This window comes from Alosa pseudoharengus, unplaced genomic scaffold (assembly GCF_046254945.1).
Source record: "Alosa pseudoharengus isolate Yale_2024_CS ecotype anadromous, Long Island Sound unplaced genomic scaffold, YU_APseudo_1.1 YU_APseudo_1.1_scf_9, whole genome shotgun sequence".
Lineage (NCBI taxonomy): Eukaryota > Metazoa > Chordata > Actinopteri > Clupeiformes > Clupeidae > Alosa > Alosa pseudoharengus.
Window position 1 is genome coordinate 28,381,741 of NW_027468881.1, and position 12,856 is coordinate 28,394,596.

General features: G+C 48.3%; 1 protein-coding gene across 1 annotated transcript in view; it reads left to right on the forward strand.

The window, feature by feature from the left end:
- The first annotated feature begins 300 nt into the window (after positions 1 to 300).
- The window catches only part of LOC143115291 (uncharacterized), a 46,973-nt gene continuing 34,417 nt past the window's right edge, over positions 301 to 12,856 (forward strand). Inside the window, exons 1-2 of the mRNA XM_076277263.1 lie at positions 301 to 976; positions 3,346 to 3,508. Of these exons, the coding sequence (XP_076133378.1) occupies positions 737 to 976; positions 3,346 to 3,508 (403 nt within the window). The 5' untranslated portion in view covers positions 301 to 736. The remainder of the gene's footprint in view (positions 977 to 3,345; positions 3,509 to 12,856) is intronic.

Sequence of the window (12,856 nt, forward strand, 5' to 3'; positions counted from 1 at the left end):
CCACTGCTGACTGCATATGCCTTATTAGGGATTGTCCCGCTTACTTGAACTCACACAAACTACCGTGTCACTGACTAAGGCTGGGAAGCAGATAACGGAGATAATGCCATTGCCATGGATAGTAGAGGAACAGAGACGGTGAGGAAACGAGAGCAAGAGAGTTGGAGAGAGAGCGCAAGGGAAAAATGTGATCTAGAAGTAGTTATGGAAAGCACGGAAGTGTGGTCTAAGGGAGGGAATGAGGAGTGGAGAGATGGATGGAGAGAGAGAGGAGGAGAGGGATTTTTCTTCTTTTTTTTTACAAAGGGGGAGGTAATCACACACAGCCAATGGTGAGTCAGGGAGCATAATTTTGTGGAGAGTGAAATGGTTAGTCCTCACACTGATAGTAAGGCAAGCTGCGACACCAGACGAGAAAAGACACAGGCCACCAAAGTCACCAAACTTGTCCAAGTCAGTCTAGAGAATGAAGCAGACACCAGCAGCAGCCAAAGAGGAAGGGATTTAAGCCGGCTTCAGTCTTGTTTACTAAAGGGGCAGACGCTGCACAGGTGGGCCGGAGGTGACTGTTCGCCCAGGGAAGGGGGTGGGAGGCTTGAGGCCTCGGACAGGCACAGGGGCGGGAGTGAGCTAGGTGAAGCTAGGAGGGGAGGTCAGACCGCACTCACACGCTTTGTCCAGCCCGAGGATAAGCACAACAGAAAAGCATGTTCTCATTTTCCTTGATCTATTATTGATGCCTACAAGAAACTGTGAGAGCCAGGCCAACGGGAGTCGGGCCGCAGCTGAAGGTTCTGGAGCGGAGAGCGGTGGGGCGGAAGGACTCGGGGACGGACAGAGGACGGAGAGCAGACCGCCGGCGCGACAGAGTGCCGACAAAATGAAAGCCCTACAGAAGAGCCAAGGACGGACAGACCAGATTCTGGGGGCCATGGCCGACATGCTGACCTCTCTGGCGCTGCCAAACCAGCAGTGGGTGAGTAGTGCAACCTGTGAGCTCTCATTCATAGTACCTGTGAATTGACAATCAACAAACCCCTAATAACATGGAAACAAAATATTTGGCTTGGAGATTAATTAGGCAACTGAGACTGAAGGCTTTGGTTTCATGCATTTGGTTATCATCAAAGCAGTAATCATTGGCAGTGTACTCGGAGTTGTTTTTTTATTGGACTTACGAAATAGTCAGTGAATTGCATGCTGTCTGCAAATGACGTGGCAGCAGCCCAGGACAAGTTGTGAGATTGTGTGTGGGAGCTGTTGTGAAGTTGTGAGCTTGTGTGTGGGAGCTGTCAACTGATCCAGAGAGCGGGCTGGACAGTAAACATCTGTGGAGATCATCTGGGGGTGTGCAGACGGGAACATGTCTTCCCCAGCCGGGATGATGAATGTCTGATGGCCGCTGACCAGGGTCTCAGCTGATTGACCTCGCAGATCCGTCTTCAGAGGTGGAGATAAGTTCAGGCAACAAGTGAGGGACAGAGGGTGTAGTTACTATTTACAAACACATTCCAGAGATGAGACGAGATGGCCTGTGTGTATGTGTTTGAGGTGCCTGTCTGTGTGTGTGTGTGTGTGTGTGTGTGTGTGTGTGTGTGTTTGTATTTGTATTTGTGTGTGTGTGTGTGTGTGTGTGTGTGTGTGTGTGTGTGTGTCTGTGGTTGATATGTTTGTTTGTTTGTGTTTGTGTTTGTACAGTATGTGTCTCTATGTGCTGGTATGTGTCTGTGTTTTATGTGTGTGTCTATGGTGGAGATGTGTGTGTGTATGTCTGTGGTTGAGATGTGTGTGTGTGTGTGTATGTGTGTGCGTATGTTTGAAGGTGGGGTGGGGGAAAAAGCAAGACAGATAGGGAAGCTACTTCCCAAAATAAACGAAAGAAAAGTGAAATGTGTTCCCCAGCTGCACTGCTGTCCAGCTCTGCCCTAGAAGAACGGGCCATTATGCTCCCTGCCGTGTGCCCCAAAACAGGTTTAAGCACCCATAAAACACTCGTCCATCATTGTAATCTGGTCATAAAGACCTCTTCATCAATCAACCCTTACTGTGTAAACAGCCTGAGAGAGAGATGGGAGGTGAAACGACAGAATAGACCGTAAGACAGAGAGGGGGAAAGAGTGAGAAGAGGAGGGAGAGAGAGATTTTCATGCAGGCGGTTGCTGGTTACTATGACAAATAGTGGCGCTGTTCTCCCCTCGGCGCTCAACAGGAATCTTGGATGTCTCACTCGCACAGGAAATGGAGTAGCACTGATTAGGACGTTTTGCCATAAACAAACACACACATTCACACATTGTGTGTGCTTGCACACTCACAAACACACATACACAGGCATGCTCACAAGCATACATATTACATACATGTACAAGTTACACACATATACACATACACATACACACCGATTCACACTCACATATACACACATACGCACACACACTAGCTCTCTTTGTCTGTCTCACTCACTCACACACACACACACACACACACACACACACACACACACACACACACACACACACACTAGCTCTCTTTGTCTGTCTCACTCACTCCCACACACACACACACACACACACACACACACACACTCGGCCAGACATGTCATTTAAGGCCCTTAAAGTGAGTGTGTGTATGTCTGTGTCTCCCACACTGCTTTAACCCTACTTTACAACAGCAAGCCAAAACAAAGTCTGGCTGCGGTGTTGATTGGTACGTTTTACTATATTTCTCATAAATGATGGTCTGGAGGAGTCAACATGTCACATTCCTTTGAGACTCAATTCCTGAGACTCAACCTGATCTGATACCATCTGACTGATTCTCAATCTTGACAGTTGGCTAACAACGCAAAACAAAAATGTATTCCATGCCAAATTTGTGTAATTGCCCATGCTTCCACTAACCTCTGTTGCTGACTGTGGAAAACTGTTTTTTACTGAAAAATTTGTAAAAGTTGTTAATATTTCTCCAAATTTCTCCAAAACAGAAGATAATCCATGCCCATGTACCTTTCTGGTAAAATGACAAGCAGCACAAAGAATCCCAACAGGAGTTTGTTCATTTCAATTAAACTAAAGGGATGTAGTCTCCACTCTTGACAGCGTGGATTATCCAGCTGTAAAGACCGGGCCGAAACTGTGACAATCTATTAATACGGCACTACACATGAATAGGGTTTTTGATCGACATTATGGTGACCCAAAAATGTCTAAGCTCGCTGTACAAAGAGAAAAATACCACGTTATGGACCTTGTCTTGGAAAGTTCTGGAAAAATCTCTCCTTGTTTGTGGTGGTGACCTTCTGCAGAGGTCAGACGTGTTTACTGGGTCCTTCTCCTGTGTGTGCAGACGGGGGAGAGTAGCGAGGCGGAACAGGCAGTGGACGAGGAGGCTCGGCCTGCAGCCGCAGCAGCAGCAGCAGCACAGGGTCCATGGGAGAGGGATCAGGAGAGCCAGGACTGGGAACAGGGATCCCAGGACAGCATGGAGAAAGGGCAGCGAGAGCGAGAAGGTAAGAGACTATCCCTTTTTTGGGCACATCGAGAGCTGGTGGTCTTTTTTTTTTTTTTTTCATTCCTGGAGACCGGACGAAATGGTTCAATAAAAAATATCATGGACCCCAGTGTAGAAAATACAGTCTAGGGTAGCTGGGTAGGAAACGTGTACAGTAACACCCCAAGACATATGGCCAAGCAATATACAGCACCTGAAATAGTACAGCTATTGTGGAATTTTGACTCATAGGACATCTGCACCTATGTGGCCTCACTTCTCTCCTCATATCCTCAAAGTCTTCACTAAATGCATGGACAAAGCTCTGGTTGACTTCTGAAGAGTGAAGCAAAGGCATGTTATGTAAAACAGATTCATAACAGCAGTTCAGTACACATGCATCTTGCATTAAGGAATGAGAACAAATGAGTCTCAGACGAATGTATCTGTGGTTTAACATGATTTTGATTAGTGTTATAGATGAATCATCTCTCAGACACTAGCAGTGACAGACACTTTAAATTGTCAGTTACAAACTGTCCTTTAATGAACAGGAATGATAAATATTATAATATGTTCATAAAAAGGACATCAACACAAGTAAACACTTAACACCACTATAGGCCTCGAAACAGTAGCCAGCAAAACCGCCTCCTATTGAAATGTTATTAACATCATAAAACCATCAATGTCACTAAAGAGGAAAGCACAGGAAAATGAGAGGGCTGAAAAATGACAAACAATTCTAATATTAATAACAAATGGAGCGAGCCAGACCCCCCCCCCCCACACACACACACACACACACTGATGGCTCTCCTTCTGGCTCATAGTCCCACTCTCGCCACAAGGACAACCTGCCTCACTTCCTCTCCTGTTGGCCGACACCCCGAACAAACAGGAGCAGCCCAACAATGCTGACCGTCAGCCAACCATTTGTGAACGTGTTCAGCGCCGGTCGTGTGTGTGTGTGTGTGTGTGTGTGTGTGTGTGTGTGTGTGTGTGTGTGTGCCCTCCTTGTTTACCTGAGCTCAGTCACACTGGTCCTACAGCGTGCTGCTCTGTGTGTCCTAATGCGTGTGTTGGGGGAGGGGTGCAGGATCTCGGATCTCACCTCTCTCTCCCAAAGTACAGGGGAGACGCGGCCGTCTCCGGTTTCCCTGGCGTCATCGGCACGGCGGGCCCCTGTCCAGCCGCAGCGGCGGGGCTCTGAGACTCATTTTGGCCTGAGCTCGGCTAGACGCTCTCCTTCCCGCTGATGCAGTAGATTACGCAACCCACCTCATTGACCGGGAGCTTGTTCTCCTTTTTCCAGCCGCGTCAGCATCTTGCCCCGTTGTAGCCGTGCTGTCAGTGATCCGTTGCCGTAGTGCTAATGGAGGATGGAGGATGTAGTGGTGTGTTTGGAAGCGAAACACTATTTACCTATCAGATCTGAGCCAGGTACAATTGGCTAATGAACCACACCCTGGTCATTAAGCACCTTGTGATAAGCCCTAATAATAAACCTTAATGATCAGAGTAGTGGAAGGAGAGGAGAGGGGGGGGGGACTGCCTGCTAATGTTCCATGGAGAGAACTGGAGGAGCTTTAGGGTGGAACAGTTTCCAGATGGGGAAATGGATGCTGTAGTCATTTATTTCCCCCTGCAAGAGAAAAAAAAAATCAGGCAAAAACAGGGAAAAAAAGTAAACCTATTGGTTGCAGCCTGCCTTGTTTTGCTTAGAAAGACTTGCGTGTGTTCACATTTTCCTTGAATGCAATGGAACAAAAGAGGCTTTGTGGACAGTGTGGACAGAGGTGAGGAGTGTGTGTGTGTGTGTGTGTGTGCCTGCGTGCGTGTGTGCGTGCGTGTGTGCGTTAGTGTTAGTGTTAGTGTTAGTGTTAGTGTTAGTGTTAGTGTTTGTGTTTGTGTGTGTGTGTGTGGGGGGGGGGGGGGGGGGGGGGGATGCTGGTGGGCATGTGGTTGTACTCCTAGCTCTCTATGCAGAACGTGGCATATGCGAGTTGGGTGGAAGCTGTCGTGGGTGTTTATCTCAAATGGTACCACTTAGAGACACTGCACTGCCAAAGCTACAGCATCCAAGCATTAGCTCAAACTGGGCTGACGTGTGGCAGCACATGCTTCATTGATGAATTAGCCAACACCAAGTGGACAGGCCTCTCCAGTCCACAGACACACACTTACATGTGATACTTGTTTTCAGAGCTGGGCTATTCTTAGTCCACAGGTTTGGGATACGCCGCATCCCCTTTCACAAGTCCCCTCACCCCGTCGGACTTTTCCTAATCATGATCCACTGGTGTCCAGTTTAGCAAGTCTCAAGACTCCCATTCTGTCCAGCCTGGGACGCCTGACTCCCTCATGCTAATGTAATTTTAACATGTCATCAATAAGGTTTAGTGAGGAGGGGAGGCTGGAGGGTCTAGTTTCCAACCCCTGGCTGGGCCAGCTCTGTGTGGCTGTGGAAGGGGAGGAAGAGGAAAAGGAGGAGGAGGTGGAGGCCCTCTTGCTTTCATCGTGGGGAGTGGAGCGAGGCGCAGGAGAGGAGATCACCCATCTGTTAAAGATTAGAAACAAGATGCCTTCTAGTGGCTTCAGTGGAATCACGGGATGGTGCCAGCGCAGCGCTCACTAAATCACACACAGCCACTGCAGCCAGGAGGTACAAGCAGAGGAACAGAGAGAGAGAGGGGGGGGGGGAGAATGAGAGAGGGGGGGAGATGAAAAAAGAGGAGGATAGAAACTCGTTCTCCCTCTTTTTTTACTTCTTCAGTTCTCTAGAGACGGGTTGTTTACTGATATCTCATTGAGCCTGTTTGCTTTCTTCCTCTATGAGGTGGTCAGATTTCCCAGTTCCCCATTTTATTTTCCTTGAACTCACCCCCACTGGCTACACAACTACGTGTGTGTGTGTGTGTGTGTGTGTACCTCTTTCATAATCGTGCAAGACAAGGATGACTACATGTGAATGCTGCCTCATAGTCTCCACCTCTTACTCACCCCTCTCTCTATCCCTCTCTTTCTCTCTCTATCTCTGTGTCTCCCATTGGCCAGCATTGTATGTTGAGACCGAACGCTTACGAATACAACAACAGGAAGCAGCGATTGCCTCAGTTGCTAGGGCTGCGTGCTCTCGTACACCTAACCGTGTCCTAGCAGGCCTGACCTCCAGCCTTCAGCCTCCCCCAAGACAGGAATCCCAGAGCCACGTCGCTGACCTCCTGAAGGTCCAGAAGCGAGGGGGGGGGGGTCTCTCTCTCTCTCTCTCTCTCTCTCTCTCTTCTGCTTTCTCTTTATCTGATTCTTACTGTCTTTCTTTAATGTAAATAAATACTGGAAGCATACAGTATATGGACAAACACATACATGACAAACATGGAAAAAATGTACAAGTAGAGATATGATACTGTTATGTAACAAACAACATTTGAAGTGTGTTTGGAGTTTGGACCTTATGACTCAGAGGAAGATTAGGCTGAGGTTTCATGGATTCCATTCATATATTATTACTGGATGAGAGCTGGAACACAGTTCCAGGAAAACACATAGCAAAAAATCAATCAATCAATAGACGTATGGAAAAAGGAAAAGAAAGATGTTCGGAAAAACATTTACATGTCCTTTATATCTGCACTCCTGAAAATACTGGTGTAGGATCTCACTGTTGTAATAAAGAAGAGTATTTTGTCCACATGTCATACTGCTTTTTCGGTTACCAGTGTAGTCATTTGTACAGACAAACAGATAGACAAATACTCTACCCTCTGTCTGCATGTGTTATAGACCATTTCACAACACGTTGTGTACAGGGCTGTAGTGGAGGCTAAACCCAAGTAAACACAGTTTATTCACCTCTTATTAGAGTTTATCCACCTCTCAAAAGAGTTTATTCACCAATTGCAACTTTTAACATTACAAAACCACACTGTTTTATCCACATTTACAGTATGTACACTTATCAACACTCTAGAACCATTTAATACCACTGGTATTGTTATAAACATTGGACAATAACGTTTTTTAAAAATCTGATACCACATGGTGCGGACCTTACCGTGATCACAGAGTTCATAGTTTAGCCACTTCTTATTTTGCCACTACACCCCTGGTTGCGTAACATCAGCACCTTGGAGTCGGCTTGTGTCTTTTTAAGTTAAATAGGGAACAGCCGTTGCGTTCTTTCTTCATCCAGTTGTTCATATTTTGACCCACTTTAAGGGCCTTTCCCTGATCACTCGGAGTGAGAAAACGAGCCGGGGAAATTTGCAGTCAGACCCCCCAGGGGACCCAAAGGCTAAGCTATCCCTGACCTTAAATGGGCTGAACTCCACACTAGCCTGAGAGAAAGTAGGTCCCTTGGCGTGTGTGTGTGTGTGCGTGTGTGTGTGTGTGTGTGTGTGTGTGTGTGTGTGTGTGTGTGTGTGTGTGTGTGTGTGTTTTGACAACTACTCTGATTTGATTTGGATATGGCTCGTGTTTTCTATGCGGATTGTTGAGACTACGGTCAAGATGTCACTAACACTACCTCTGCGGCGCAGCCCATTAGCCAGCAGGCGGTTTTAAGGGGGAAATGGACCGAGCTGAAAGCTGCTGGCTTTAACCCGTGCTCTTAATTTGAGTTAAATAAACATGCGGCCAGATAAAATGGAGATGGAGAGAAAACAAAGTCAGGCTGAGTAGAAATTCGGAGAGACAAAAAGGCCTTTAACAAACGGTCAGTGGGGACTGAGGGCTGCTTCGCAGCCAGACTGGACTTGACATTCTATAGTACAGATGGGGACATCTGATGCTTGCAGGTAAAATCCAAAACAGGTTTCATCAACAGTGGCTGTGCACCACAGAAATACTACACGACAGCACCCACCCAGTATAGATGTTTTGCGCCTGTTCTGTTAGCTAATCAATAACTATTAATAATGAATTAGTTCTGATTTGTAGTTTAGTACTTCCCAAAGAGAGTAGCGAAGCTGCAAAAGGCCCTTTAAATGTTCAGAAAAGATTAGCAAGAGCTGGCGGGTGAATTGGAGAACCTCTCATTGATGAGTTCCACCATTCTCCAAACAGTGAGCTCTCAGCGGGCCTGGGGAATGTAAACGTTTGAGATGTACTTAGCAGCGCCAGCACGCAGTGTCGCTCCGCGTGTGGTCGGTTCAGCTCCTTCCGGCCCCTTCCGGCCCCGCGCCGCAGCTCCAGGCGAGCGAGCCGTTCCTTAGACACCCTGCTCCTTCTGGCACCTCTGCCAGGCGCATGGCGACCCAGAGACTCCCTGGCTGCTCGCCCGCTGCCCGCCCCGGACCCTTTGATCCTCCGGGGTCACTGTGGGACGTGGGAGGAAACGTTGTAACCACCCCCCCCCCCTCTGACGCTCTCCAGGAGTCACGGGTGAGTGAGGCTGGCAAAAGGTCATCAGCCCAGCCCAGCCAGGACCGCAGGATTAAACCTGCCACAGACGAGAGGGGAGGGGGGGAGGAAGGAAAGGGAGGAGAAAGAAAAGAAAAAAAGGAGGAGTGGAGAGCATGTGGATAAGGCAAAGCCAAAAGTGTAAGTACTGCTCTATATCATGGGCATCAAAATTAGATTTTCCAGCCGTTCTGCTTTATAAGGAAATGGCATGTGAGCGCTCAGCCAGGTCAAGCCCCTGGGTGAGTATGTTGAGTTACGCAACGCTGCCACTTATTCCCCTCCGGCGCTGACAGTGATGGGGAGCAGTTCCTCCACATGTAGGAGTGCACATGCGTCATGTCAGAGGCCAGCTCAATCACTCTTGATTCTAACATTCTTCCATATGCTGAGGGCAGGGTTGAAAGAAAGCACTTTCTCCTCCCAGCAGATGGTTGCTGATGTCTGGATCCAGCAATCTGGATAGCTCCGAGGTGGGTCTTTTTGGGAGTTCTCGCATTTGTAGGTTCTCGTAAGTGCTGCTGTTTTGGATACTCTCTGCAGGCAGGCAGTCAGGCAGGGCAGGAACTGTGTGTTTTGACTCGAGAGCTGGAGAGAGGAGAGGCGCGTGCAGCAGGCAGAGGAGGTGGAGGAGGGGTGAGTGGGAGAGCTGTGGAAGGCACGGGCTGGTACCTCCAACCTACCCTACCTCCCCCACCTTCCCCCACCACCACCCCACCCTCAGCCTCCTCTGAATTTCTCAGGCCCTGCTCGCTCAGGTGCCTCTGTGCACCGGCTGCCTCTCTGGCCCGCTGCTACAGACAGGCTCGTAAACAGTGCTGAGTGGAGTGGACAACAGAGCCTAAACTGCAGCCGCAGGCAGACTGCCAACACAGGGCCCCCCTGTCCACCACCTCCTCCTCCTCCTCCCCCACACACACACACCCCCACCACTGCACTCCCCATGCAAGTTCGCCTTAATTGGCATTCAGCTCTCTCTTTTACAGAGGGAGGGAGAGAGGGAGAGGGTCGAAGAGAAATGGAGGGGAATATTGTGCTAAGAATAAAAGGCATTTCTTTTTTTTTTTTCTTCTCTTGGAAGAGATTCAGCAGATTGTGGTGGGAGAACGAGTGGAGGATGGCGGCAACAGAAAATGGCTTTAGGAAGAAATCAAAAAATAAAAAAAATGCTGCATCTCGTGTTTGTGTGAACAGCGTGTTCAATGGCTGTACCCCAAGGAGGCTTTTGTCTGTCATCAGTGTGGTTACTTGTGCTCTTTTTTGCCACGATGTACCCGAACAAAAGATAATAAGATCCATAGCCAAGCTTCCATTGACAATTCCCCTCTGTGTCTGGTAAAGATGGGAGAGGAAGAGAGGACAAGGGCAACCTGTGGTGGGTACCGCTCTGCCAGAAATCATCTGACCAGCTGACCAGTGGAACGCAAACTCCACAAAAGTTCCATACACCACAATAACAGCAGATGTGAGGTGGTCCAGAGGCCTGCCCTTGATGTCCGCTTTACTCTCTAACGTTTCACAAGCCGTCTCCTGAGAGCCTCCATTAGAGCTCGCTCCGTGTCCAACCTGCCGCCCACCGCGCACGCTCACTCCTTTAATAATCACCTGAACCTACTTAAGATGGGGAGAGGACCAAAATAGCGTCTGGGCTCACAGACAACCTGTTTGATGTTGGAGGAATAACGAGTATCGAGAGTCATTACACTGAGTGTGCAACCCTTGGAAAACAAAAGCCTTTGTTGATGACTTGAACCTGAGTGGACTGTAGTTCAGGTCAACCCTCTCGCCCACAACCACCAAGCCTCACTTCACCCACTCCAACATGCCAGGCAATGCTGTTTCATTTCCTCTTGGAGTGCGGCCGTAAGGGGAGAGAGTGTGGCTGTTCCCAGATCAGGGCAGAGGATCGCTGCAGCGCGGCCCGCCTTTGGGAATACATGCAGCCTGGACAGGAGGGAGCAGAGACGGGCTCCTGTCCTCCCCTCCCCTCCTCTCCCCTCCTCTTCTCTTCTCTTCTCTTCTCTTCTCTCTCTCTCTCCCCTACTCTTCTCTTCTCTTCTCTTCTCTTCTCTTCTCTTCTCTTCTCTTCTCTTCTCTTCTCTCTCTCTCTTCTCTTCTCTTCAGACAAACACTGGCATTCATTGAGAACTTCTGAGAAGTGGCACTGGAGGGGAGCTCGGCACGCACATATACAGATATTCTAATCCTCCGTCACCACTGTCGGTTGAGTCTGGACATCTGTGTTTATGCTTGTGGGTGTGTGTGTGGGTGCGTGTGCTTGAACGTGGTGTGAGAGAGGGAAATGAGGTGAGAGGGGAAGCAAAAGTACGAGAGATGGGTGTTCGCGAATGATTCATCTTGCAAAACTGCCTTTTTGTGGGTCTTTTTTTTCCGCACGGGCAAACATTTCTTCCCCGCACCCTCAATCATCACCATGTAAACACGAAGTTTTATATTAAACATAAACAAAGTGGGGTGCTGTGTCTCCCAGACGTACATTTGAGAAGAACTCCAGCGATGACGAGGAGGCCTATATCTCTCTGGGGCATCGTAAAAAAAAAGTATTAGCGTCGTAAGCGCCATATGCAGTCAATTTCATGCCAGCTCACCTTTTAATAAAAAACGTTATCGCTTGGGCTTATCTGCACTGCGCTGTGATTAAGCGCCTCTTTCAGCTCTGCCCATGCATAGTCAATTGAGATGTGTAGATTTCCAGCGTCTGTGATGACCCCATTTAGAAGGAGAGGGCCGATGAGAATGACGGGCACCTCTCCATTAGCCTGTATTGATTGGCTTGTCATTAGTGTGAGATGTGTTTGCTCTTATCGTGCTCTCACTGGAGCACAGCTGAGGAGAGATGAACCTTGAACATGAAACCTTGAAGGCGCACTGCAGATTGCTGAACACAAGTGCCCTCTACTGGTCACATTTGGTAGTGCAGCCTCTCAAGCAGTTTTATAAATGCTTTTAATTATGTCTAAATTTTGCTGATGAAAATATAAGATGTTGATTGGGAGCTTCTGTTGTATTAGGTAAAAAGTTATTAAGTCAACATTAAAACTGCATGCACGGTTTTGTGCATTTGAGCAAACATCTTTAATGTTGGAATAAGAAACCAGTCATTCAGGAACAGCATAAAACAGCCTAATACCGCCTACCTCCTGTCAGTGGCTAGCACATTTGTTATGATAGAAGCCAGAGAGATTGAAGAGAGGAGAGGCAAGCGGAGAAGGGCAACCTGGGAAGGAGAGAAAATGATTAACCGAGCGAATGAGTGCCAGTAAAACTAGGGTGGAGGTGAGGGTGAGAGCAAGAGTGAGTGTGAAGTGAAAGGTAGTGACAGATGAAGGATGAGAAGTAGAGGGGAGAGGCAGGGTAATCTCCCTCTCCTCTCTTCTCTCCTTTCCTCTCCTCTTCTCTCTCCTCTCTCCCCTCTCCTCTCCTCTCTCCTCCACTCTCCTCTCCTTTCCTCTCCTTTCCTCTCCTCTCTCCCCTCTCCTCTCCTTTCCTCCCCTCTCCTCTCCTCTCTCCTTTCCTCTCCTCTCCTCTCCTGTCCTGTCATGTCCTGTCCTGTCCTGTCCTGTCCTGTCCTGTCCTCTCCTCTCCATCCTCTTGTGTTTGTGGTGCTGTGTCTGAGGCAAGCCGGCTTTTGCTGTGCTGTCAGAGCTTTCAGTGCTGTGACTCGCCTGGGAGATTATTTTATTTTCCTCCACGCATTGTCCTTTAATGCACTGTGGATAAAATCTGTACACTCTCTTCCTGTAACACCCCCCCCCCTCTCTCTCTTAATGTCTTTCTTTCCCTCTCTCTTTCTGGCTGTAGCAACAGCAGCAAAATATGAATTAATTTTGATGCAGCTAAGTGGTGTTTTTGAAGAGGGATTCTGCCTGCCACATAGACGCTCTTTTGTCTGTGCCGTTATACGGAGGCATAGCCTGTACCGATATGATTGCGACTGACCTGG